The sequence below is a fragment of the Panthera onca genome, chromosome E2, assembly GCF_046562875.1.
Source record: "Panthera onca isolate mPanOnc1 chromosome E2, mPanOnc1 haplotype 2, whole genome shotgun sequence".
NCBI lineage: Eukaryota > Metazoa > Chordata > Mammalia > Carnivora > Felidae > Panthera > Panthera onca.
This window is the reverse complement of record NC_138353.1, coordinates 16,261,192-16,288,924: the sequence shown is the minus strand read 5'-3', so window position 1 is coordinate 16,288,924 and position 27,733 is coordinate 16,261,192. Positions and strand designations below refer to the sequence as shown.

At 36.9% G+C, this 27,733-nt stretch overlaps 1 protein-coding gene across 2 annotated transcripts in view; it reads left to right on the top strand.

The window, feature by feature from the left end:
* ZNF569 (zinc finger protein 569) overlaps positions 1–23,541 on the top strand; it is a 32,926-nt gene extending 9,385 nt beyond the window's left edge. For both annotated transcript variants that reach the window (XM_078439024.1, XM_078439025.1), the window contains exons 3-6: positions 2,665–2,722; positions 15,126–15,252; positions 15,565–15,660; positions 20,981–23,541. In XM_078439024.1, coding sequence (XP_078295150.1) covers positions 2,708–2,722; positions 15,126–15,252; positions 15,565–15,660; positions 20,981–22,806 — 2,064 coding nt within the window. In that variant the 5' untranslated portion in view covers positions 2,665–2,707 and the 3' untranslated portion in view covers positions 22,807–23,541. The remainder of the gene's footprint in view (positions 1–2,664; positions 2,723–15,125; positions 15,253–15,564; positions 15,661–20,980) is intronic.
* Positions 23,542–27,733: the final 4,192 nt, after the last annotated feature.

Genomic DNA, 27,733 nt, shown 5'->3' with positions numbered 1-27,733 from the left:
ATCTAAAAAACCTGAATACTGGAGTTTGCATTATACTTAGTGGTGAGATAATGCTTTACCTCTAAGATTAGCAACAAAGTGAAGATGTCCTCTATCACCACCGTTATTTACCCTTGTATTGCAAATCCTAGCCAGTGCAATAAAGCAAGAGAAAAACAAAGACATATAAATCGGAAAGGAAAAAATACGGCTGTTTCTGTTTGCAGGCAACGTGATTATCTAGATAGAAAACCCCAAGGGGCGCCTGGGTGGCTCAGTCGGTTAAGTGTCGGACTTCAGCTCAGGTCATGATCTTGCGGTTCATGAGTTGGAGCCCTGCATTGGGCTCTGTGCTGACAGCTCAGAGTCTGGAGCCGGCTTCGGATTCTGTGTCTCCCTCTCTGCCCCTCCCCCGCTCATGCTCTGTCTCTGTCTCTCTCTCAAAAAAATAAACATAAAAAAAAAGATATGTATTTACATAGTTTGAAACTAAAAAATTAAAAAAAGAAAAAAGAAAACCCCAAAGAATCTACAGAAAAGCTCCTAGGTCTCTTCAATGAATGTAGCATGGTTGCAAGATACATAATCAGTATATGAAGTCAAATCATTTTTACATTCCAGCAATGAACAGTTGGAATTTGAAATAAAAAATTTAGTAACACTCCCCAAAATAAGATACTTAAAAATAAATCTCACAGAATATGTGTAGACACTGTATGCTGAAAACGAAAAAAAAAAAAAAAACTGTGATGAAAGAAATAAAAAAAATAAGTGCAGAAATATACTACATTCGTGGATCGGAAGACTCATGTTTTCATGTCTCTTTGTAGGTTAAATGCAATCCCAATCAAATTCCTAGCAATCTTTTTTATAGATATCAATGAGGATGGAAGTAGAACCCAAAATGCAAGGCAGAATGAGACAAATATATTTACCTGTACTGTAATATAAATGTGGCATAACTTCATTGAAGGTGATGGGGAAGAAATCCTCTTTAAATAAGAGCTCTCATTTCTTTTCATCATTTGTAAGTCCTTAACAATATATAAAGTCGTTTTTGTTGAACCATCCTTCCAGTTCACATACTGCTATTAGAAATTCTACAATGAAATTCATCATAAGGTGCCTCAAAGAAATTTTGGAGTTTTCTCTCCACTTTCCGTTTCTTGCCTGTACTTGAGAAATTTGATGATTCAGAGAAAGAAGAAAGACAGTAGGAGGGAGTCCTGATTGGGGTCTTCTGTTTGGCTAGTTGACGACTTCAGTTCACCTTAAGCAAATGCCCTTAATATGATAATTCCTCTTTTAACCTATGCCCACATAGACCCACGTCCACTACGAGAGCCAGAACTGTCTGGACAACAGAATGTGCTGGTATGCACCCTCAGGCCAAAGGGGCTGTGTGCAAGAGATATGTGCAGGGGGGAAAAAATATATATATATATCACAAATTTTTCCATAACCCTTCTCCTCTTAGCCAATATTTTGTCACATTGTAACTCATAGCTGCAGGGGATGCTGGGAAAGTGAGTAACTGGCAAAGGGAAGTAGGATTACCCTCATTGACCTGGATCAATCATGATTCATCCTTGGGAGAAGGTATATTGGCATGTGAAAAAATTAAGGTTTCTTTTTCAAGGAATAAGATGAGGGCAATGGCTATTGTTAGTAACATTATCTGCCACATGTGGCCTTTCGGAGTATGCTGGTTCTCTATGCTTAGTGAAGCATCAAATTTTCTTTCCAGAATTTTGTACTGTTGGTGCTGGGAAACTACTGAGATACCATCTTATTCTGTCCTCTCTTTTTTTTTTGTTTGTTTATTTTGAGAGAGCACGTGCATGAGCGGCGGAGGGGCAGAGAGAGGAGAGAGAGAACCCTAAGCAGGCTCTGTGCTGTGAGTGCAGAGCTTGACGCAGGGCTTGAATTCTTAAACCGTGAGATCATGACGTGAGCTGAAATCAAGAATTGGCCACTCGACTGACTGAGCCACCCAGGCACCCTAATATGAATTTTATTTAAAAAAATGAAATAGTGCTACTAGACTTGAAATAAAAAGAAGGAAAACTGTACTGTTTTTTTTTTTCCCATCCCTAATTCCTATTGCCAGAAAAAAACACTTTCACCTTTTTTTAAACCTCTTTCAGCTCTTGTGTGATTTCTTATATATATTTTTTTTACTATGGCAAAAAAGAAATTCTCTTACCACCACCAATCTCCAATAAATATCACACAGACACACAAACTTCTCCTTACTCCTTCCTTGAAAGGATATAATTATATTACCATTTTGTTTAAATTCTCATTTAGTTGGTAATGTCTCAATACATTAAAATACCTTAGCTGTTTTGTCAGTTTTCTGATTTTCTTGGTTATGTGTGTTCATGAAGCTGTGTGTCTTCCTGCTTCCTGTGAACTATTTATTTTCTGATACAGAGCTATTGACAGATTCATGGGACATCCCCCACATGTGAAATCGTATTCTTATCCACCTTATGCCTAAGCTATACATGATCTTACCAGTCATCCTTATACCTCTCAGCACCTCTGGTGTGAATATTCTTGGCCTTTCTGATGGATCCAAGAATCATTTTGCTACAGGATGACCTTTAATCCACCTTGTGGGTACAGGTTTCTGAAACCACAAAGCACACCTGGTCTAATGGCTTTTCTTCTCTTTCCCAGCTCTGCCTTTTTAAGCCCTGTCCATTACCAGACAGAAGAGGAAATGACTGAGTCCCAGGTAAATTTTAAATAGTATATTCTCTCCTTTATTCTACAGTGTAGTTTAAGGGGATTACAGTAATCCATACAGTAAATTGGAAAATCTTATATACATAAGCATTTTCAGAGGAAACAGAGTTGGAAGTTTAAGACCAGGAAAGAGTGAAAATGGTAATACCAACATTCATTCAGAGAGATTAAAGTTGGGCTTCAACTTTCAATTTCATTATTATTACCAAACCAGAGCAGAAATTCATTACATACTTTGCATTGTAAATAAGAATTAAAATGAACATTTCTTAGAAGTATGTTTGTCATTGGCACCTATTGTTGTAGGTCAGTGAATATATTATAGTGTGACCTCTTGTAGTTGAAAAACCCAGCTATTTTGATGGTCTGTTTTGATGAAGGAGAAAACAAAGAATGTACGTTAAAATAGCCAGCAATGGAAAGAATGGAAATGAAGAGTATCAGGAAAAATGATAAATTATCTCTTTCATGCAAAGGGAGACCACACAACAATAAAAAAATGGCAAATACTGGTTAGTCCCAACAATATAGGTAAATTCACAAACCAAAGATATGGTTCCATTTATATGAAGTTTAAAAGCTGGGAAAACTAATCCCTTGTGATAGAAATCAGAATAGTAGGTACCCCTACGATATTTACTGGGAGGGGATATGAGAGAATCTTCTGGAGTGCTGAAAATGTTCTTATTTTGACCTAAGTACACAAATATATAAATGTATAAAAATGTATCAGGTTATGCACTTAAGATTAGTATATTTGCCATTTGTTCTATATGTATCATACATAATAGTAAAGAAGAATACTAGAATATCCTAAGAAATAGACAAGATGTGTGTCTTTCAAATGACCCTACATAATTATATTTTTCAATGGGTATTTGCTATAGATTGGGCCACAGTCTAATAATTTCTTGTAAATTCTTATAATTTTAGTCCACTGAAATGTGAACAGAGAGTATTTTTTATTTGGCTACTTATATATCTCCAGCCCCTAGAACATTCTATGCCTGGTATACATAGTTTTTGTGAGTATTTATGGTTTTAGTGAATTGAATCCATGTTTCCTTGTTTCTTCTTCATTTTACTCTTAGAATAAGTGATGTTTGCCTCCTCTTCAAGGATAATTCCTTTTCCTCAAAACTTCATCTTTTTCTTTATACTTCCTTTGGAATCTTTCTCTTTCAGGTTTATCCTGCACTCTTAGCTGTTAAACATATCTCACTTCACTGCCTTTTCACCCTCAGCTCAAAGCTTTCCTATACTGACATGTACCTTTCTTTGATGGTGTGTCCCTATCTCGCAGTTTCTCTGTATATCTAGTTTTTTCCTGAAACTCAGTTAATTTTCAGTGAACACACTGTGTAACCTGCATAAGCAGTAGATCAAGAAATAGATCTAACAAACCATGAGATTCCTTCTGCACATTTCCAAGGCATTACTCCCACCCCAGGGTAACCACTATTCAACTACTGTCACCATAGATGATTTCTATTATTCATCTATATACTTTGTGTCTGATTTCTTTTGCCTAATACTATGTTTGTCAGGTTCATGTTGAATTATTGCATGTAGTTGTAGTTCAGTTAATTTCAGATTGCTGTATATTATTCAGTTATGTAAATAAACCATAATTTTATTTATCCATTCTGTTATTGATTGCCATTTAGGTAGTTCTTATTTCAGGACAATTACAAATACTATTGCTATGAATTGTCTTATAGATGTCTTTTGTTGCATATATGTACACATTCTTTTGTATATAAACCAAAACTAGAATTGCTAAGTTATAGACCATATATATATATGTCACCTTTTATTGATACTGACAAACAGTTTTCCAAAGTGGTTGTCCAGGGGTCCTGGGTGGCTCAGTTGGTTAAGTCTCTGACTCTTGATTTTGGCTCAGGTCACGATCCTCAGGGTTTAGGAGTTCAAGCTCCACATTTGGCTCTGTGCTGATAGTAGAGAGCCTGCTTGGGATTCTCTTTCTCCCTCCTCTCTCTCTCTCTCTGCCCCTCTCCCACTCACACGTGCACATGCTGTCCCTCTCTCTCTCAAAATAAATAAACTCTAAAAAAATAAAATGATGAGTGCAATAGCTAATAAAGATAAATGGCTTAGGACTGCTTCTTTATCAAATAACCTGCAGCAAAATTACTATAAAGAACACTGAAAATAAGAAGATACATATCCATAGGAAACTTTCATTGATCTGTCTTAGCTCATGCTAGATAAACTAGACCAAGAAAAGAATGTATTTACCAATAATAATTTGATAGAAGTTGGGGCACCTGGGTGGCTCAGTCATTTGAGCATCTGACTTTGACTCAAGTCATGATCTCACAGTTCGTGGGTTCAAGCCCCAGATTGGGCTCTGTGCTGACAGCGCAGAGCCTGCTTCAGGTTCTTGCTCTCCCTCTTTCTCTGCTGTCCCCACCCCACGTGCACATACTCTGTCTCTAAAAAATAAAAAGTTTTTAAAAAATGGTAAAAAAAATTTGATTGAGCTACTAGATTAAGATAGTTTATAGCCTGGAAACAGTTACTATCCCTTATTTGGATATGTAGTAACCTGAAAACTGACCATGTATTAGGCCTGAATAAAATTTAATAAATTTCAAACATAGAAACTATACATGTGATAGTTCTACAATACAATTAAATATGAAGTAAATAATAAAAGATTCAAAAAGAAAAACATTCACATAGAAATTTTTAAACTAAGATAAGCAACTCAAATCAACAGAGACATAAAACTTTATGTTACAGAACATCTTAAAAAATAAAACAATGCATGGGGCACCTGGATAGTTCAGTCCGTTGAGCATCCGACTTCGGCTCAGGTCAAGATCTCACCACTTGGGAGTTGGAGCCCCGCATCGAGTTCTGTGCTGACAGCTCAGAGCCTGCTTCAGATTCTATGTCTCGGGCTCTCTCTGCCCCTATCCTGCTCGTGCGTGTGCATGTGCGTGCGTTTTCTCTTTTTCTCTCAAAAATAAAACATTAAAAAAAATTTTAATAAGTAAAGCATTGCACAGGCTGAAAACAATATGTTAATAAACAAAAGCATGAAAGAACAAAATACACAGTTCTGGTAATTAGAAACAAACTAAGAAAATAAAGGAATTAGTAAGAATAAAATACAAGTCAGTTAGAAAAACACAAAATAGTATAACTAATAAAGAGCTGCTTCTTCCTCTGTCTCTCTTCTTCCTTTCTTTATTATTTGAAAATCTATGGGGCGGCTCAGTTAGTTGAGTGTCCAGCTCTTGATTTCAGTTCAGGTCATTATCCCAGAGTCATGGGATTGAGCCCCACTCAGGCTCTGCACTGAGTAGGGAGCCTGCTTAAGATTCTCTCTCCCTCTGCCCCTGTAGCCCGCTCACGCACGCTGTCTCTCTCTTAAAAAAGAATCTAGGAAGAGGGAGGGAGAAGTAGAATAAATGGCCACATACCCAGCTCCCCAAATTAGCATATTTTAGTATTTTGTCCTTTTGGCCTCAAGATTTTTTTCAACAGAATAATTAGAATATTACAGATACTTTGTCCCCAGATGCACTCTCATGAATGTTACCTATATCCATAGAGTTCATGGGTTTTTTTGTTTTTTTAATTTTTTTTTTTTTAACGTTTATTTATTTTTGAGACAGAGCATGAACGGGGGAGGGTCAGAGAGAGAGAAAGACACAGAATCCTAAACAAGCTCCAGGCTCTGAGCCGTCAGCACAGAGCCCAACGTGGGGCTCGAACCCACGGACCGCGAGATCATGACCTGAGCTGAAGTCGGACACTTAACCGACTGAGCCACCCAGGCGCCCCCATAGAGTTCATGGTTTTATATTCTTATCACACAGATTTGTATATGTGAACACCACATATGTTGCTCTGTGTTTGAGATTTTTAAATAACTGAGAACATAATGGGCTTACAGTTCTGCAGTTCCTTTTTTTTCACTCCACATTGTGTTTTCAGACCTATTCATGTTAATATATGTATCTCTGACTTTTATGTCCTTTTCCATTGTTTTGATTTCCTTATGTCACTCCCACTCTATCTTAATTACCATATATTATAAATCTTGATCTGATAATGCAAATGAGTCCTCCATCTTTGTTCTTCTTCGGCATCGCCTTAGCTACTTGTAGCTATTTATATTTTTCATATAAACTTTAGAATTACTCAGTTTTCATAATTAAAACTACGGAGGTATTGACATTGAATTGAATTAAGTTTACAAATATGTCCATTAATTTCTTTTATGTATTTAGGTGCTCCTGTATTGGGAGCATAGATACTTAAATTGTTATATCCTCCCATTGGACTTATCCCTTTGTCACTATGTAGTACCCTTGCTGCATTTGTCTTAAGCCAAGCCAGTTGCAATGACCTGCCTTGCTTGTTGTGGGCACAGTGGGCAGGGTTTGCTCCCTGATTTGTTGAGAGGCCTGGCTGCCACCAGCATGGGCTTGTTGGTGAGTGGGGCCAGCTTTTAGCCTGTCGACCTACAATTAGCCTCTCTACAGCTGCAGGTGCACTCAAGGGCAGGTTTGCTCCCTGAACAAAGGGCTAAGAGACTCTGCTGCAGAACCTGATGTGCACTGGTATGTGGGGGCAGGCGTCCATTGGAGTGGCACCAGTCTGTTCAGAGCTGCCTGCGAGGATGGGGAAATAGGAGCTGCTTTGGAGGGATGCCTTCTGAGGTAGATGAGTTGGATGGAGAAGGTCAGTAGGGGAACATTGTGTTGGGGCACCAGCGCTAGCAGGTAGATGGAGAATGTTAGTGTTGGCTTTTGCAAGCCTCTGGCTTATCTAGGTTGGGAAAGGGGAAGAGAAATGGCTCCCACCGGCACTTTTGTTCCTGTCCCTCAAGCACTTCCTAAGATTAGTCAGTAATCTTCTTCACATATACCCAAGGTGCTTTTTAGACTGCTGTTTCTGTGCTTTCTCTCAGACCAACTTATTTAGTATGCTGCCTCTTTAAGGGCAGTTTCCTGTTGCCCTCCAGCTTTCCCAGAGTTAATCCCACTGATTTTTAAAGATCCCGGAGTTAAGCCTTCCTGGTTTTCAACACAGGCCTTACTAGGCCTCATGTTCGCAGTGCAGGTCTCCAGTGCCTGGTGTGTCTGGTGTGGTGTCTGATCCTAACGCTTCTCTGTGCTTATGACGTCCCTCCATTTTGCGGTTAGTCACACCAGGGGTTTGGTTCTCAACCACATCTCCACCTCTCTTATCCTTTTGAAAGTGGCCCTCTCTCTATGTGATTAGCTGTGGAAGGCTTGTTCTACCAGTCTCTACCAGTCTTCAGATTGCTTCCGGTTAGTTGCATAAATGTATGTAGCTGTTACCTCAGTGTGTCTGTGTGACAAAGTGGTGAGCTCAGGATCATCTTACTCTGCCATCTTTCCTCCTTCCTCCCAAATTACCTTTGAAATTATTCATTTCCTCGAAATTTTTCATTGAGATTGTTTCTGTATTTATTTTTAATTCTGTATGTTTTTAAACATCATTAAACGTGTTTCCGTCATTAAACTTGTTAAACATTTGCTGCCTGTATTATTTATGCTTAAAATATCAACTTTTAAATATAGAGATTTATGTATATAAGTTCTGGACTTCTAATTTTAAGACATTTATATTTTCACATTTACTAAATTTTTTCTTAAATATTTTTTAATTTTAATAATTTTTTTTGAGTTCTCTCACTCTTGAGCAGTTAGAATTTTCTTGCCAAATCTGTGGTGTTGGTTTTTAAACTTTATTTACTAGTTTATTGATCCATCTTCCTGAGGAGAAATCTGAGACTGAGGCAGTGTTAGCAAGAATTCATCTTATATGCTCCTGTCCTTCAGTGTGATTAGTGAAGTTACTAGGACCAGCTTTCTACATTTTGTTTTCTCTTCAACCCTGCTTCTTAACCAGGTACTTTGTTCAAGCTTAGTTTGGTCTTTATCCCAATTAAGGGGAATTCCCAACAACTCCCTGAATTTTAGGGTCTTAAAAATTTGACAGTTTTCTTTCTTTCTGCAGCTTTACTGAGCTATAATTTACATATAATACTGTGTTGTTTTAAATTACAATGATGGGTCAAATGGCTGGCTCAATTTATAGAGCATGTGACTCTTGACCTCAGGGTCACGAGTTCAGTCCCCACACTGGGCACAGGGATTCCTTAAAAAATAAAGTATACAAAAGTGTCGATTTGATATATTTGTATATTACAAAATTATTACCACCACAGGATCAGCTAACATCTCCATTCCGTCACATAATTATTTCTTTTTTGTGTTGAGAACATTAAGACCTACTCTCTTAGCAACTTCCAAGTATATAATATAGTATTCTTAACTATAATCACCTTGCTGCACATTAGATTTCTAGAAATTGTTTTATAATTAGAAGTTTGTACCCATTAACCAACATCTCCCCCATTGCCCCCAGTCCCTGGTGCCACCACTCTGTTTCTGAGAGTTGGCTTTTTAAGATTTCACATATAAGTGAGATTATAGGGTATTTGTTGTTCTCTGTCTCATTTATTTCACTTAGCATAATACCCTCAGAGTCCACCCATGTTGCAAATGGCAGGATTTCATTTTCTCATGGCTGAGGCTGAATAACACTGTGTGTGTGTGTGTGTGTGTGTGTGTGTGTGTGTGTGTGTGTACCACATCTTCTTTATTTATTCATCCATAGATAGGTTGTTTCTATATCTTGGCTGCTGTGAATAATGCTGCAGTGAACATGGAAGTGCAGATATCTTTTCAAGATCCTGATTTCTTTTCCTTTGGATATATGCCCAGAAAAATATATGCTGGGTCATATGGCAATTCTATTTTGAATTTTGTAAGGAAGCTTCAGGCTCTTTTGCACAGTGGCTGTACCGCCAACAGTGCACAAGTGTTGCCTTTTTTCCACGTCCTCATCATCTCTTATCTGTTGTCTTTTTGATGACAGCCATCCTAACAGGTGTGAGATAAACCTCATAGTTTTGAGTTAATCATCATTTCCCTTATGATGAGTGATGTCATATATCTTTTCATATACCTTTTGGCCATTTGTAGGTTTTCTTTGGAAAAGTGTCTTTTCAGGTCCTCCAATCATTGTCTGATATATATATATAGAGAGAGAGAGAGAGAGAGAGAGTGTGTGTGTGTGTATACATATGTACACACTCTCTCTCTCTCTCTCTATATATATATATATGTGTATATATATATACATATACATAAATGTTTATTTTTACCTTTGAGAGAGAGTGTGTGAGTGGGAGAGGGACAGAAAGAGGGGAGGACAGAGGCTCCAAACCGGCTCTACCCTGACAGTGGCGGGCCCGATGCAGAGCTTGAACTCATGAACCATGAGATCATGACCTGAGCCAAAGTCGGACACTCAACCTACTGAGCCACCCAGGCATCCCAAGAGATTGTTTGATTTTTTGATATTGAGTTGTATGAGTTTTGTGTATTTTGGATGTTAACCCCATATCAGATACATGTTTTGCAAATAATTTCTCCCTTATTCTACTGATCCCCTTTTCACTTTGTTTATTGTTTCGTTTTTTTGTAGAAGCTTTTTACTTTATTGTTATCTCAATTATTTTTGCTTTGGAGGTCATATCCAAAAAAGTCTTTGTCAAAACTAATGTCAAGTTTTTTCCTTATGTTTTCTTTGAGGAGATTTATAGTTTCAGGTCTTATGTGTAAGTTTTAACCCATCATGAGTTAATTTTAGTGGCTGTTATACTAGGGGTTCAATTTCATTCTTCTGCATGTGATTATCCAATTTTCCTAACACCATTTGTTGAAGAAACTGTCCTTTGACTCCCTTGTCAAATATTAATTGACCTTGTATACATGGGATTATTTCTATATTCTTGATTCTAATTGGCCTATATGTCTATTTTTATGCCAGTACCATGCTGTTTTGATTATTCTAACTTTGTATTATAGTTGGAAATCAGGAAAGGTGATGTCTCCAGCTTTGTTCTTTCTCAGGATTGCTTTGGGTATGTGGGGTCTTTTGTGGTTCCATACAAATTTTAGTGTTTTTTTCTTTTTCTATTTCTGTGAGAAAAAAGCTGTTGGAGGGGCGCCTGGGTGGCTCAGTCGGTTAAGCGTCCGACTTCGGCTCAGGTCATGATCTCGCGGTCTGTGAGTTCGAGCCCCACGTCGGGCTCTGTGCTGACAGCTCAGAGCCTGGAGCCTGTTTCAGATTCTGTGTCTCCCTCTCTCTGACCCTCCCCTGTTCATGCTCTGTCTGTCTCTGTCTCAAAAATAAATAAACGTTAAAAAAAAAAAAAAGCTGTTGGAATTTAATAGGGATTTCATTGAATCTGTAGATGGTTTGGGGAAGTATGGACACTTTAACAATATTAATTCTTCTGATCCATGAACATGGGATGTCTTTCCATTTGTGTCTTCTTCCATTTCTTTCACCAAAGTGTAATATTCACTATACAGATCTTTCATATCCTCAGTTGAATTTATTTCATAGTATTTTATTGTTTTTGATGATATTATGGATAGAGTTTTCTTTCATATTGTTACAGTTGCTTTGTTGTTAGTGTATAGATGTAGCTGAGTTCTGTATGTTGATTACTGAATTCATTGATTAGTTCTAACAGTTTTTTGTTGGAGTCTTTGGGAGTTTTTTTATATGTAAGATCATATCTGCAAAGACAGTTTTACTTCTTTCTTTTCTATTTGATACCTTTAATTTCTTTTTTTTTTTTTAATGTTTTATTTTTATTTTTGAGACAGAACATGAGGGGGGAGAGGCAGAGAGAGAGGGAGACACAGAACCTGAGGCAGGCTCCAGGCTCCAAGCTGTCAGCACAGAGCCTGATGCAGGGCTTGAACTCACGAACTGCAAGATCATGACCTGACCGAAGTTGGATGCTTAACTGACTGAGCCACCCAGGTGCCCCATGATACCTTTTATTTCCTTTTCTTGCCTGATTGCTCTGGTTAGGACTTCCAGGACCGTGCTGAATAGGAGTGGTGAGAGTGGGCACCTTCACCTTGTTGCTGACCCTTTACCATTAATTATTGTGTTACCTGTAGGCTTGTCATTTATGTCATTTATTAAGTTGGTGCTCTTTAGTGCATTTTTCATTTCATTTTTTTGTATTCTTCTCCAGAATTTGTTTGGTTCTTTTTTATGATTTCTTTCTGAAATTTATCATTTTGTTCATGTATGTTTTTCTGATATCAAATTCTGTTTCTGTGTTTTCTTATAGCTCTTTGAGTTTCCTAAAAACAACTATTTTGAGGGGTGTCTGGGTAGCTCAGTCAGTTAAGCATTTGACTCTTGATTTCGGCTCAGGTCATGATCTCACTGTCTTGAGATTGAGCTCCATGTCAGGTTCTGCACTGAGCACAGAGCCTGCTTGGTATTCTCTCTCCCTCTCTCTTTCTCTGCCCCTCCCCTACTCATGCTCTCTCTCTCTCTCTCTCTGTCTCTCTCCTTCCCTCTCTCCCTCCCCTCCAAATAAATAAATATTAAAAATAAATAAATAATGGGGCACCTGGGTGGCTCCATCTGTTAAGTGCCTGACTTCAGCTCAGGTCATGATCTCACAGCTTGTGAGTTCGAGTCCCGTGTTGAGCTCTGTGCTGTCAGCTCAGAGCCTGGAGCCTGCTTTGGATTCTGTCTCCCTCTCTCTCTGTCCCTCCCCCACTCATACTCTCTCTCTCTCAAAAAGAAATAAAAATTAAAAATAAATAAAAATCAAAAATAAATAAAACAGCTATTTTGAATTCTTTATTGAGTAAATTGCATGTTTCCATGTCTTTGAGATCAGTTTCTGGTAGATTATTGTGATTCTTTTGTGGTATCATGTATCCTTGAGGTTTTCATGTTCCTTAAAGTTTTGCATTGCTGTCTTCACATTTGAAGTAGCAGTCACCTCCTCCAGTCTTTACGTTCAGGAGAAAAATAACTTCTGTCAGCACTGCTGGGATTTTGAGGCTTTCTCAGATTCTATGGATGTACCTGCTCCGCTCTTCTTGCTCCTCCTTGTGGCAGAATTCTGAAGCTTGGATGCCTTCTCTTGATCTGCCAGCACACCACACAGGGTGCTTGCTGACAGCTTCTTTTTTGTTTTCCCAAAGGTGGCACTAAAGCTCATGTTTGTGGTCGCTCCCTGGTCTGCACTCAGATTGGGGCTCTCTGCTACAAGATACGAGTGGGAGGGGGGGTGAAGCCTACAGAATTCTGAGGGTGCCCATGGGGGAGGAGGATCTACAGGCAAAGTACATGCAGCAGTTCATGAGTAGGCTTCTTAGTGGAGTTTGCAACAAGTGAGATCTGGATCCCTTTTTTTTTAAATGTAATTTTTTTAATGTTTGTTTCTTTTTAAGTGAGAGAGCAAGCATGAGCAGGAGAGGGGCAGAGAGAGAGGGAGAAACAGAATCCGAAGCAGGCTTCAGGCTCTGAGCTGTCAGCACAGAGCTCAGTGCGGGACTTGAACCCACGACTGTGAGATCATGACCTGAGCCTAAGTCAGACACTTAACAGATGGAGCCACCCAGGTGCCCCAGATATGGATCCCCTTAATGCCCTTTGAGACTCCTATCTGTTGCTTTCCCATACTCATTCTACCCTTTAGTCATGTAGCCCAGAATTCAGTATTCTGGATGGGGTAAGAGAGAGATGAGCCACTCTGGCACTGTCCCACATAGCTAGGAAACCAAGTCACTCATACACACTCCACAGATGAATTCCTTGGCCAAGAAAATCCCTCATGGTCCTAAGCTGTGCAGCCTTGAGGGATAGGTGATGTGAGTAAAGAAAAACTCTTCCTCTTACCCTCTGTGATGAGTCCAAACTTCTCCAGTTTTTGCTCTGACAATATGCTGGAACTTTTCTGCTGCAAACCTGGATTTCCACAAAAGTTCTGTTCTCCATGGGTGATTGTTTAAGACAATTTTTTTCCAGGAGTCCTGGACCACAGCCAAGAGGGGCTAGAGTTGGTTCATGGGTCACTACAGGGTCCACACAGGGGCTGAGGTCTTGTATGCCTGTTACCCAATGCATAAGTAGGCGAGTCTCCCCCTGAGTCTCTTGACATATGGTGCTCTACCCAACAGCTCCCGCAAAGGTACTTCATGTCCATAGATGGAAGCCAGATTGTTGCAGAGGCAGGGTAACAAATGAGGGATGTCTTATTCAGCCATATGGCCTTTGGTTTCTTAAACTTGTTTATTTCAAAGGCCTTGATACTTATTAGGAAGGATTCCAAAAGAGGATTTGTATCAATCCCACAGCCTACTCTGAACCCTTAGTGTTAGTAGATGTTCATATTCACTGGGTCCTTTTAAACCTAGAAATAAAATGCTAGAAACACTGATTGTGAATTAGCTCCCTTTTTATCCCACCCAGTCTCTCAGAAATTCTTCAAAGGGCAGGAAATTTAGACAGCCCTCTTTGTTCTATTGCTGTTGAAGATTTTTTTCCTTATGTTTATACTCTTCTGAACATTTCAGTTATTGCTCTCAAGAAACTTGTCACCAGCATCTCATTTCTGGAAAGTATTCTAAAGCTTTCTTTATACTGTTTTCTCATGGTTTTAGTTGTAATTCCAGTTCAGACTATTTAAAAAACTTTTTTAATGAGTTTTTAAATTTATCTGTTGGTATTTGTATGATGCTGTCTATTGTCCTCTTTTTTCAATATATGTGAACTTTGTTAGCAATCATATCCCGTTTTCATTCCTGCAGGCACTTATTTTAGGCTTATGAACAATAAATCCTAATTTTTCTAGATTTCTCCTAATGAACCATACTTTCGGCTACTACTGTACTTCAAATTGTGCATACCATTCTCTCCCTGCTTCTGCTTCCATCCAAACAAGTTTTCATTTTCTCTTGCCTCAGTGAGTCACAGGCATCCAGTGAGTTCCCAGACCAGTTAAGTTTTATATTCCCCCATTTTCTATACTCAGTTATAAATTGGTCCCCCGGATCTCTTTAACCCATGGTAGGTATTAAAGATACGTGCTTGTTGGGGTGCCTGGATGGTTCAGTTAGTTAAGCGTCTGACTTTGGCTCAGGTCATGATCTTGCAGTTCGTGAGTTTGAGCCCTGGGTTGGGCTCTGTGCTGACAACTCAGAGCCTAGAGCCTGCTTCAGATTCTGCCTCCCTGTCTCTCTGACCCTCCCCTGCTCGTACTCTGTCTCACCCTCCTTCAAAAATAAACATTAAAAATTTCTTTTTGTGAATGAACATAAACTGACAGAATGTTGCTAATGTTTTTTCTTTTAGAAAATAGCAAAACCAGGAAAATTTTTAAGTAACATCTTACCTTTGCATACTGTGAGAACATGGTTCAATTTGTTTTGTCCACATCATTTAAGATGGATGACTTCAGGTTGAGTAGGAGTATGTTGTTACAGGGGACAGTGACATTCAGAGATGTGGCTATTGACTTCACCCAGGAAGAGTGGCAACAGTTGGATCTTGCTCAAAGGAACCTGTACCGGAATGTGATGCTAGAAAACTACAACAACTTAATCACAGTGGGTAAGGGTAGTTTCCTGTATAACTCAAATTCTGGGAGTGAAGTACCTTTTTTCCTCCAAATTTCTGAAATTTGTGGAACCTTTAAATGTTAGAGTGAGTTTGGCCTTTAGGTGCCTTTGCTCGTATGAGTGTGCATGCTGCAGCTTTTAAAATAAAATGTTATCCTTGCTTATGTTTCAGAGGCAGCATCCCCAAAACCACACTTTTCTTGTCCTTCAGAAAGCCTGGTTTGTCTGGGCTAGCCTCAGTTCTTGAATGATTTTTTTGTTCCTGGTATTTGTGCCCAAACGTTATGTTACTTCTCTTTGATAGGCTGTCCATTCACCAAACCTGATGTGATTTTCAAGTTGGAGCAAGAAGAAGAACCTTGGGTGGTGGAGGAAGAAGTGTTAAGGAGACACTGTCCAGGTTAGTCAGGGAGGGAACCAGACAGGTGAGAAGGGGCCATGCCCCTTTAATGGTTAATCCATGACCCTCTGAAATATTCTTCAAAAATATTTTCTTAAAGATTGTAGACTTTAATAGAGATAATTTCTGTGAACTTCTGAATTCTTTACTAATTTAAGATGTCTTTTCTAGATAACATTCTTCTTTCCTCAGAACTTAAAGGACCAGTTGGCCTTTTTACTTGTGTGCTAGATATCAATATTTCCTAACTCATTTCCATCTTTACTTTGACAATCATTCTATTATTAGCATCTTCAGTCTCTGCCCACCTTATTACATAGGATCCTTTCCCTTTGCATTCAGATATTCACAGAATTGTAGTTGTTCGGATACTGTTGACGTTCATAGCCCTTTCTACTTTATCTTCTCCTTTCATTGTAAATGCCATAGCATTATATTTTGTACTCATAGGCACATTTCCCAGTGTATTTTTAGCTTTTGCTCTCATACTTTAGTAATGGCTACAACCCTTTTACTCAGTAAGTTTTAAAGTCTGTGATACTTTTCTCTTAGCTTCCATTTTCTGCTACATTTGTCATGTATTTGTGCACACATTTGTTATACACACATGTATACATACATACTTATATATACATGCATCACATGTAGACAATGCATACATACATTTATACATATATTTCTAGTTTGGTAGATATTGCCAAGTCTTTTTTTGCCCTTCAAGGAAACATTTTTATTTCTACCAAAAATTTCTGCCAACACAGTCTTAGAATTTTAAAAATTTTTGCCAATTTAATAGGTGAAAAACAATTTATTATAGTTTAAATTTGTATTTCCTTTATTATGGTATTGTCAAGGATGTTTTCATATGCTTAAAAATGGTTTCTTTATAAATGGTTTGTCTTTTGCCCTTTTTTCTGTTGAATTCTTAATTTGTATGAATATATTGATGTGATTAGCCTTTTATTTGTTGTATGTTGTTCCAGTGTTTTTTCACAGTTGGTCATTCCTCTTTGAAGTACTCTTTGCCACCCTAAGTTTCTTTAATGTTCATTTAGTTAAAATAACAATCTTTTTTACAGCAGATTATCCTGTGATCTTTTCCTTTTATGTATATGCGTGAATTATGTTTACACATTGCTTAGTAATTACTCATCCTCACATATTTGCCATGAATTTAAATAATTGTTCTAACTTTTTCAGGCTTTGAAGTCAATTTTACACTGGTTTCCTAAATAGAATTTAGAACCATTTCTTCTTGTTCTGGAATACTTATAATAGCACTGGTGTATAACTCCCTTAAAGTTTTGGTTTATCTTACTTGTTTGCCCATTTGGACCTTTTGGATTATCAAGGGAAAGTGCTTTGACGGCTTTTTTCCATTATTACTTTATAAATTGTACGCAGATGTTTTGTCTCTTTTGGCATTAGTTTTTGACATAATAGGTTGTATTGTTCTAGAAAATTACTTAATTCTGGTTTTCAAATTAATTTTCACAGAATTGAACAATATAATTTCTATAAATATTTAAGTTTGTTCTCTATCTGTAAAGGTTTACCATATACTAAAGTTCCAGGGTAGTCTGTATAACAACTTATTTTATCTGTATTCTCCAATCTGTTGGTATAAAATTACCATAGTATTTTCCTGTTTTGTCCTCATTAATTCTGCACATTCCTCAGCTGACATCATCAGATATTGGCTTTTCTTCATTTTCTCAACACTCTCATTCTGGGACTCCTAAAGATAGAAGCTAGATCTTTTTTCCTCCATATTTTTTTTTCATTTCCTTTATTATTTTTTGCCTCCTTATTTCTCTATGTGGCCTTCTCAGTAATTACTTCGGATATATCTTCCAAATTACTCTTCTCTCTGCAGCTCCCTATTAACTCATTTGCTTTAAAAAAAAAAAAAATTCGGTAGCAGTATTTTGTATTTTTAGAAATTCTCCTTTATTTTGTTTTTGGCTTTTTTTCCCCTACATCTTTCTGGCCCTTTCACTTCTGTTGGGATAGTACTTTGGCAACCTAATTGTACCTTCTTCAAAATCTTTTGCTTAATTAAGCTCTTTTTTCCCTAACTGAAGTGACCCAAAAGCTTAGTATTCTGCCTTCTTTTCTACATTTGTAATCTGCAACCAACTCTCTAACTTTACCTGCTTTACAATTTCACAGTAATTTTTCCCTTCCTTTATTATCAGTCTGGCAGAGAGCGAGAAAAATCTCCATTTTCCCATCTCGGATCTAAGAAGCAACAGGGAACTGAATGTAATCCTTCAGTACGTAGACTTGCACTTACTCTCTCTATGCTGAGCCAGTTCCTTTTCTCTGTATTCCTCTGCCTCATGTTCCTGACTCTACAGCATGTCTGCTTCGTTTTTTTTTCTCTTTTAAATGTTTGTTTATTGTGTGTGTGTGTGTGTGTGTGTGTGTGTGTGTGTGTGTGTGTGTGAGAGAGAGAGAGAGAGAGAGAGAGAGAGACAGCAAGCGGGGGGAGGGGAATCCCAAGCTGAGCATGGAGCCTGTCACAGGGCTTGGCTCGATCCCACAACAGTGAGATCATAACCTGAGCCTAAATGAAGAGTTGGATGCTTAACCTGACTGAGCCATGCAACCGCCCCTCTGCTTTCATTTCTTAAGAGATCCTCCATCTCCTTTAGGGTAGAGTGGTCTTTGTCTTTGTTAGTTGATATGTTTTTCCTTCTTTATCTCACATTGGTGTGCTTGGGAGTGCGATGAGATAAATTCATGTATTTCTTCTACCGTATTTAAGTTCAATTTTTCACTCTTTGTTTTCCCTTCTGCTCACACTACATATGTATTCCCTATCCAGTCATGCTAAGTAGGCTCTTCCAGTGTTATGTTCCAGCTCTCTGATCCAATTTTAACCTGCCCTTTTTTTTCTCACTTTATTACTGCAGTATTCAGAACAACTTTATTTACTTTTTAAAATACATAATACATGCTTATAGTACAAAAGGACACATTGAAAAGTAGTTATTCTCTTACACATTTCCTCTCTAAGGTGACAACCGCTATCTTCATTTTCCTTTGAGCTGTTACTTACCAGTATTTTCAAACATTTTTATTGAAATTAGGTTAGCTTGTGAGTAAGTGTTATTTTCGGTATTGAATGTTCTTTTCCAGCAATGTGATAATGCCTTTATTCTTAGCTTCCTAGAGCTGCCATAACAAAGTACAACAAATTGGGTGGCTTAGAATAACAGGAATTTAGGGGCATCTGGGTGACTCAGTCAGGTTAGGCATCTGACTTCTGCTCAGGTCAGGATCTTGTGGTTCACGAGTTCGAGCCCCACATTGGGCTCTGTGTTGACAGCTCAGAGCCTGGAGACTGCTTCAGATTCTGTGTCTCTCTCTCTGCCCCTCGCCTGCTCACACTGTCTCTCAAGAATGAATAAACATTAAAAAAAAATAATTAAAAAAAAAAAAAGAAGAAGAGGAATTTATTCTCACAGTTCTGGAGGCTTAAAAATACTAAATCGAGGTGTTGGCAGGCCATGCACCATCTGAAGCCTGTAGTGGAAGGACCCTTCCTTCGTGTCTTTCAGCTTCCAGTAGCCCCAGACATTCCTTGGCTTGTGATACCGTAACTCCAGTCTGTGTCTTTATTTTCACATGGTGTTCTGTGTTTCTGTCTCTTCACATTGAATCCTTTTTTGCAAGAACACCAGTCATAGTAGATTGAGTCACCCTAACTCCAGAATGACCTCATTTTAACTAATTGCATCTGCAGTGATCCTCTTTCCAAATAACTTCACATTCTGAGGTATGGGCATTAGGAGTTCAATATATCTTTTTTGTGGTACATTCAGTTCAGCCCATAACACCTTTCCATTTGGTCACATCTGTGTGTGCATTTTAGTTTTCTGTAATTTTGCAACATTTCTTATTAAATTTGTTCACATATTTTTCATATTTTTTGTTGTGATTATGATTCTTATGTTTTCTAAATAGTTGTGTATATATGAATGTTGAAACTAAATATTAATTTCCTATATATAGTGAATATAATGAAGTTTTTATATTTTATAATGATTTTTCACTCTTGATTTTGTAGGTAAATTGTTTTATTGTTGACCAAAATGTTAATCTTATACTTTCCTTTCCAAGTTTTTATACCTCTGATTTCTTCTTCTGTTAATGCACTATCCAGTACTGTAGTGGTGGTAGTACTAACTTTAATGTTAATACTTTGGGATTTTCCTTTTTGTGGAGGGGGGGGATTTTTCTTATTAAAAATTGTGATTTAAGTGTACTGTAAGTGTTTAAGCTGTACTGTACTTTTTCTGAAGTTAAATAAGTAGTCCCATTTTTTGAAGGTTTCTTTATGGAAAATAGATACTTAGTTTTATAACTTTTAAATATACCTTTGGAAATGATTACTTGATTTTTTACTTTTGACCTATTAATGTATTTGCTGATTAGAAACAGATTTTTCTAGTGGCAAAACATATGTATGTACTTGGAAAAAAACCTACTCAATTATGATGTATCTTATATTTAATGTGCTCTAGGTCACTTTTTTCCCCTTCTGGGTCATTTTGATATTTTAGGTAGAATTTTTACATTGATATTCATAAGTAAAATTGGTATATAGTTTGCTTTTTTGGTTGTCATCTTTGTCAGATTTTGGTGTTAATGTTATGTTTGTTTCACATGCACAAAAATGGGAATTCTCCTTTTTTTTTCTTTTATAACATTCTGCAGAGCATGAAAGCAAATGTCCCCTAAATGTTTGTTCAAATGCCCATGTGAACCTCTCTGGACCTTTTGATTTGTTTTGTTTTTGAGGGATTGCTTTTTTGTATTTTTCTGTTCATTTTGTGGAAGTTGGTTTATATAGGTTTCTACCTCTTACAGGTACAGTTTTGGTAATTTGCATTTTCCAGAAAATTACTTATGTCAAGCAGTTTATAAAGTTATATTTTAATAGAGTCCTGCAAAATAGTTTTATGATTTTTAACTTCCTGTTTTTGTTTTTTCCTGTGTCATTTCTAACTTTATTTGTACATCTGCATTCTTCCTTTTATTTTTGCAACAGTTTATCTGTTTTGTTTCAGATCCCATTTTTAAACACAATCAAAGCTATTTGTATTCCTAACTATCTTCCTCCACTCGTATTTTTCCTGGAATTTCCTAAAGCTAAGGAAATAGGAGATATATGCACTTGGAATTTGCTTTATAATGGGAAACTACGTCTTAAACCAAGAATCAATCCCATGATAGCATATTTTCTGAAATTTTCTTCACGTTACAATACTGGAAAATACTTCAAGTGATATTTATTTGCAATCTGTTTTAGGAGAAGTATGGGGAATTGATGAGCGTCAGAAAATCCAGGACAGACTTTTGACACAATTTGAAGATAAATTCACAAAAACACTGACTGAAGAAAAAGTCATTGAATGTCATAAGAAATTTGCCAATGCATTTCCTCTTAACTTGGACTTTTTTCCTTCCAGTCACAATCTCTATGAATATGACTTATTTGGAAAGTGTTTAGAACATAATAACTTTGACTGTCATAATAGTGATAGAATCTTTATAAGAAAGGAACATTCTGAATATAATGAACCTATGAAATCATTTGTCATTAATCCATCCCATCTTGTAGTAACCCCCTTTAAATGTAATCACTGTGGGAAAGGATTCAGTCAAACTTTGGACCTCATCAGACACCTCAGAATTCATACTGGAGAGAAACCCTATGAATGTAAAAACTGTAGAAAAGCCTTCAGCCACAAGGAAAAACTCATTAAACATCATAAAACTCATAGTAGGGAGCAGTCTTATGAATGTAATGAATGTGGGAAAGCTTTCATTAAAATGTCAAATCTCATTAGGCATCAAAGAATTCATACTGGGGAGAAACCCTATGCATGTAAGGAATGTGGGAAATCCTTCAGCCAGAAATCAAATCTCATTGATCATGAAAAAATTCATACTGGAGAGAAACCTTATGAATGTAATGAGTGTGGGAAAGCATTCAGTCAGAAGCAAAGCCTCACTGCACATCAGAAAGTTCATACTGGGGAGAAACCTTATGCATGTAATGAATGTGGTAAAGCCTTCCCTCGAATTGCATCCCTTGCTCTTCACATGAGAAGTCATACAGGAGAAAAACCTTATAAATGTGATAAATGTGGAAAAGCTTTCTCTCAATTTTCCATGCTTATTATACATGTAAGAATTCATACGGGTGAGAAACCCTATGAATGTAATGAATGTGGAAAATCCTTCTCTCAAAGTTCAGCCCTTACTGTACATATGAGAAGTCATACTGGTGAAAAACCTTATGAGTGTAAGGAATGTAGAAAAGCCTTCAGCCACAAGAAAAACTTCATTACACACCAGAAGATTCATACTAGAGAGAAACCTTATGAATGTAATGAATGTGGGAAAGCTTTCATTCAAATGTCAAATCTCGTTAGACACCAGAGAATTCACACTGGAGAAAAACCGTACATATGTAAGGAATGTGGCAAAGCCTTTAGCCAGAAATCAAATCTCATTGCACATGAAAAAATTCATTCTGGAGAGAAACCCTATGAATGTAATGAATGTGGTAAAGCCTTCAGCCAAAAGCAAAACTTTATTACACATCAGAAAGTTCACACTGGAGAGAAACCTTATGATTGTAATGAATGTGGTAAAGCCTTTTCTCAAATTGCATCCCTTACTCTTCATCTGAGAAGTCACACAGGAGAAAAGCCTTATGAATGTGATAAGTGTGGGAAAGCCTTCTCTCAGTGCTCATTGCTCAACTTACATATGAGGAGTCATACTGGTGAGAAGCCCTATGTATGTAATGAATGTGGAAAAGCTTTCTCTCAAAGAACTTCTCTTATTGTGCACATGAGAGGCCATACAGGTGAGAAACCCTATGAATGTAATAAATGTGGAAAAGCCTTCTCCCAAAGCTCATCCCTTACTATACATATACGAGGTCATACAGGTGAGAAGCCCTTTGACTGTAGTAAATGTGGAAAAGCCTTCTCTCAAATCTCATCTCTTACACTTCATATGAGAAAACATACAGGTGAGAAGCCTTATCATTGTTATGAGTGTGGTAAGGCTTTCAGCCAAAAGTCACACCTTGTTAGACACCAGAGAATTCATACTCAGTAGAACACTATGAATATTGTGAATATGGAAAAGCCTTTAGAAAGAATTAGCATCTCCTTTCACATAATCAGTTCTAGAACAGAAAACTATGACTGTGGAAAGCCTTTTTGAAGAAGTCACACATGTATGAAACAAGGAGTATTTTTACCAAGGTGACAAATTGTGAAACAAATAAGCTGAACATCAAAAACCTTCACAGATATCTAAAGATATTTATTCAGCATTCTTATTAAAATGTGAAACAAGATATCTACTATCAGCATATCAATATTACAATTGAACTCCTAGCCAATGTGTTAAGTAAGAAGAAGATTGGGGGGAAAGAGAAGCTATAAAAATAACCTCTTACACAAGAAATAGTTGATTCAAAAATATGTTGATATAAAATGTCTAAGGATAAACACAACAGTGAATTACCAGGCACACATATATACATATAAAGTTATAAAACATTTTCAAGGGCACAAAATAACACCTGAAATTTTGAGAAAAATAACATTGTCTGAAAAAGGTGACATTTTTAAAAACAAAAATTCTCTCATCTCTAAGGTATTTCCACTCAAAGTTTTCGCTAATTATATTTTAAGAATTTCGCAAACTGATTTAAAGTTTTACATAGGAATATAAAGGACCACAAATAGCAGAGACAACAGTGAAAAAAGAGAAGGCACAGTCTACTAGATAGCATCACGTACTTTTATTTAAAGCTGGTGTCTAAATGTGTTCTTGTTAAGTAAATTAGCAGATACAAGGATTGGAGAAAGGAGATATGGAAATTTTGTGTATGATAGTGCTACTGAAGTCACTGGAGAAAGAATGGCCTATTCAATAAATGGAAGATTCGTATGAACAAAAAATGATAGCTCTCTATACCATATACAAAAATAAACTCCAGATAGATTGAAGACCAGAATATAAAAAGCAAAATTCTAAAACTATGATGAAAGTAAAATAGATTTATTATTTTAGAGTAAAAGGATTACTCTAAGAACACATAAATATGAAGCTGTCATTTCTCTTTTGGTGTATTGGCCTCAGAGGCACACATACAGAGGCACGAGATACACATCTCTGTTCACTGCATTGTGGTTTGTATTACACTAAATTGGACATAAATTCTCAGTAGAATGATAAATTAATACCACGTAATTATTGCTATGATAGAATACAATATTTAGAAGGTATAAATGTGACATATAGTTACGTAGATCACAGTATATAATATTGAGAGGAAAAAGCAAAATGTACAATGAGAAGATGTAACATTTGTATAAGTTTAATAAAATAATGCAAAGAACAGTACTGTGTATTGGTCATAAATCCACATATGACATTGGTTGCCTTTCAGGAAATGGGAGAGTTTCAGATGGAATTGTTATATTTACCTGTAACATTTCTTTAATAAAAAGGAAAGCAAATATAATGGTGGTAACAAATCAGGTTGTCAAGATTATGTTGCTATTTTTGTATTCTTTTTTGCCTTTCCTTATTTTCCTAATTTCTCTAAAATAAGAACCAAATGGGACACGACCTATAGAAACAACTTAAAAATGGATTCTTTATGGTCAAAACTAAAATTTGTAGGAAATTCTCTTTACTGATACACAAAACCTGAATTAAGATGACACTTTGCTTACCCTCTCCTCACAATGTTGATTCAGTGTGTGTGTGTGTGTGTGTGTGTGTGTGTTTGTGTGTGTATTGATGCCAATTTTAAAATTGTTTATTTCAAACACAAATTCTTCCTTAGCTGAAGGCAGTGAAGAAACTAAAGAAATAGTTAATTGTTGGAATAACTGGCTCTCCACTTGGGGAAAAAAAACCAAAACCTATATTTGGCTTGGTTTCAGATTGAGTAGGGGCCATTCATACCTACTGTAAAATGTGAATAATGTTCTGACATGTCAAGCAAGCCAAGGATAGATGCCTGCATCAGACCAGAGGGAATTTTCGCATATCTCAACAAAGCTTTATTTGGTTTCTGAATCCTTAAATGGTCATGCGCATGCTGGTGATTTTATATGTGTGACATACGTGCCCGGTGGGTGTGAAAGCTCTTCTTGTACCACATCTAAAATGTTATATATTCAGACCTTTCAAATATATGTGGAACTCAAATTAACTTTTCTGTGAATATCTCATTCATATATTTTGTCTATTTGTTTTCTACTGGGACTTTCAAAAGATGTTTTTATTTAGAAATACAGGTTTATAGGAAGTTGCAGAAACAATACCCTATAGTACTGTTTAGCTTGTGTGCCCTATGTCCGATTTTCCCTAATGTTAAATCTTACATAACTACAGTGCAATATCAAATTTAACAGTGGCACAATCTGTACATTAGTAGATTTCACTGGTTTTGCATGCACTTGTTTGTGTTAATGTAGTTCTATACAATTTTATCTCCTAACTACCACTCCAATTTTTTCTCTGCCACCACAATCAACATACAGAAGTTCTGACACCACAAATATTCCTTGTTCTGTCCCTTTGTAGTCACACCCATAACCCTTTTCCCCTTTGTGCTTCCCACTCCTTACCTTTGGCAAGTACTAATATATAATCTCAAGATTATTATATTCTATAATATACCATTTAATATCAAGAGTGTTTTATAAATGGAACCTACACTATATAACCTTTTGAGATTGGTGTTTTTTATTCAACCTGATGCCCTGAGATAAATCCCAGTTATTACAGATAAAATTTTTCTGGTTTTAAGATTTCTCAAGTAGTTTTCCATGGTATCAATATACCATGGTTTCTCTAACCATCGAGCCTTTGAAAGACATTTGCATTTCCAGTTTTGGGTTATTACAAAAACCTGCTATGAACATTGATCTGCCATTTGGTTGTTTTGTTCCGTCTATTTTGTTCCTCTGTCACTTTTCATGCCTTACTGTGGGTTACTTCATATTTTTTTAGAATTCTACTTTAGAGTTCTTGAGTGTATCTCTATGGATTTTTTAGTAGTTGTTCTAGGTATTAACATCATACATATATAACTTCCACAATCTGTCATTTAACCAGTTCAAAACCTTATCTCAACTAAGATTCTTTATTTTCCCCCTTTATTATTATATAATTGTACCAGGTATTTCCCCTATATACCATAAGAACTATATGAGACAGTGTTAACCATTTTTTGCTTTAACCATCTAGCATAATTTAGGAAACCACAGGAGAAAGGTATTCTATTAAATGTAACCATATCTTTACTGTTTCTGTTCTATCCTCATTCCAGATGTTCTATACTCCTTCATCATTTCTGCTGAAAGAATTTCCGTCAGCCACTCTTTTAGTATAGGTCTCCTGGCAACAAAAAGACTATCTTAGTTATCCTTTGTCTTGAGTATGTTTTCATTTCACCTTCATTCCTAAAGGATGTTTTTTTGCTGGTAGAGAATTCTGGTTGACAGATGTTTCAGTACTTGAAAAAGGGACCACTTCACTTTGACCTTTTTTTTTCTGATAACAAACCTCTTATCTGAACCATTCCTCTATAGGAGGAATGTGTCATTTCTAACTGCTTTCAAAAATTGTTTCTAGGGGTGCCTGGGTGGCGCAGTCGGTTAAGCCTCCGACTTCAGCCAGGTCACGATCTCGCGGTCCGTGAGTTCGAGCCCCGCGTCGGGCTCTGGGCTGATGGCTCAGAGCCTGGAGCCTGTTTCCGATTCTGTGTCTCCCTCTCTCTCTGCCCCTCCCCCTTTCATGCTCTGTCTCTCTCTGTCCCAAAAATTAAAAAAAAAAAAAAAAAATTGTTTCTAGTCTTCAGTATTCTTAAGTTTGATTATCATGTATCTCAGCATGAATTTCTTTGGGTTTATACTGTTTAGGGTTTGCTCAGCTTCTTGAATCTGAAGACTTAGGTTTATTGCCACAGTTGAGGAATTTTCCGCTGTTATTTCTTTTACTGCTTTTCCAGCCTCACACTTTTTATCCTTCCCTTGTAAGACAACATGTTTTTCCTCTTGTTGTTCATATTAGGTAATTTATTTTGTTCTATCTTCAAGTTCACTGATACTTTCCTCTGTACTCTCCATTCTACTCCTGAACACATCCATTGAGTCTTTTGGTTACTGTAATTTTCATTTCAAATTATTTCATGTTCTTTATATTTTTCTTTGTTGAGCTTTTTTTTCATTTGTTTCAAGTGTGTACATGATTTGTTCACCTGAAGCACTTTTATGATGGTTGCTTTAAATTCCTTGCCAAATAACTCCAGTTACCTTAGTATTGATGTCTCTTGATTGTGTTCTCATTAAGCTTGAGATTTTCCTATTCCTTGATATGATGTATGAATGATTTTCATTTTTATCCTGAACATTTTGTGTGTTGTGTTCTGAGACTCTAGCTCCTACTTAACCTCCTGTCTGCAGGTAAGTTTAGGCATAGCTTTAGTGTACAGGTGGGTGTGGATGTTCCTGCTGAGCCCCACTGACTCAACCCAAGCAAAAGTGGAGCACTGATACCCACTTCATATTCAGTGGGTAGGGATAGAAGTTCAACCTCCCCATTCAGCCCAGCTAAAACAGAGGTGTGGAGGATGGAGAGGAAACAGTGATAACACCACACCTTGTTGCTAGACCTTGTTGGGTAGGAATAGAAACTTAATTCTGCACTGGGCTCTGATAAAGGGGAGGGTGAAAAGCTGATTGCTTTTTTTTTTTTTTTTTTTTTCTTAATTTAAATGACCAGAGCTACAACCGAGCTGAGTTGTTAGGATTTGAATCCCTTGTGCAGAAGATACATGAATGTCCCAACAGGTACATGAAAAGATGCTCAACATCACTAGTAATTAAGGAAATGGAAATCAAAACCACAATGAGATAATACTTCACTCCTGTTAGAATGGCTATCATCAAAAAGACGAGATAAATGCTGGCAAGGATGTGGAGAAAGGGGAACACTTGTGCACTGTTGGTGGTAT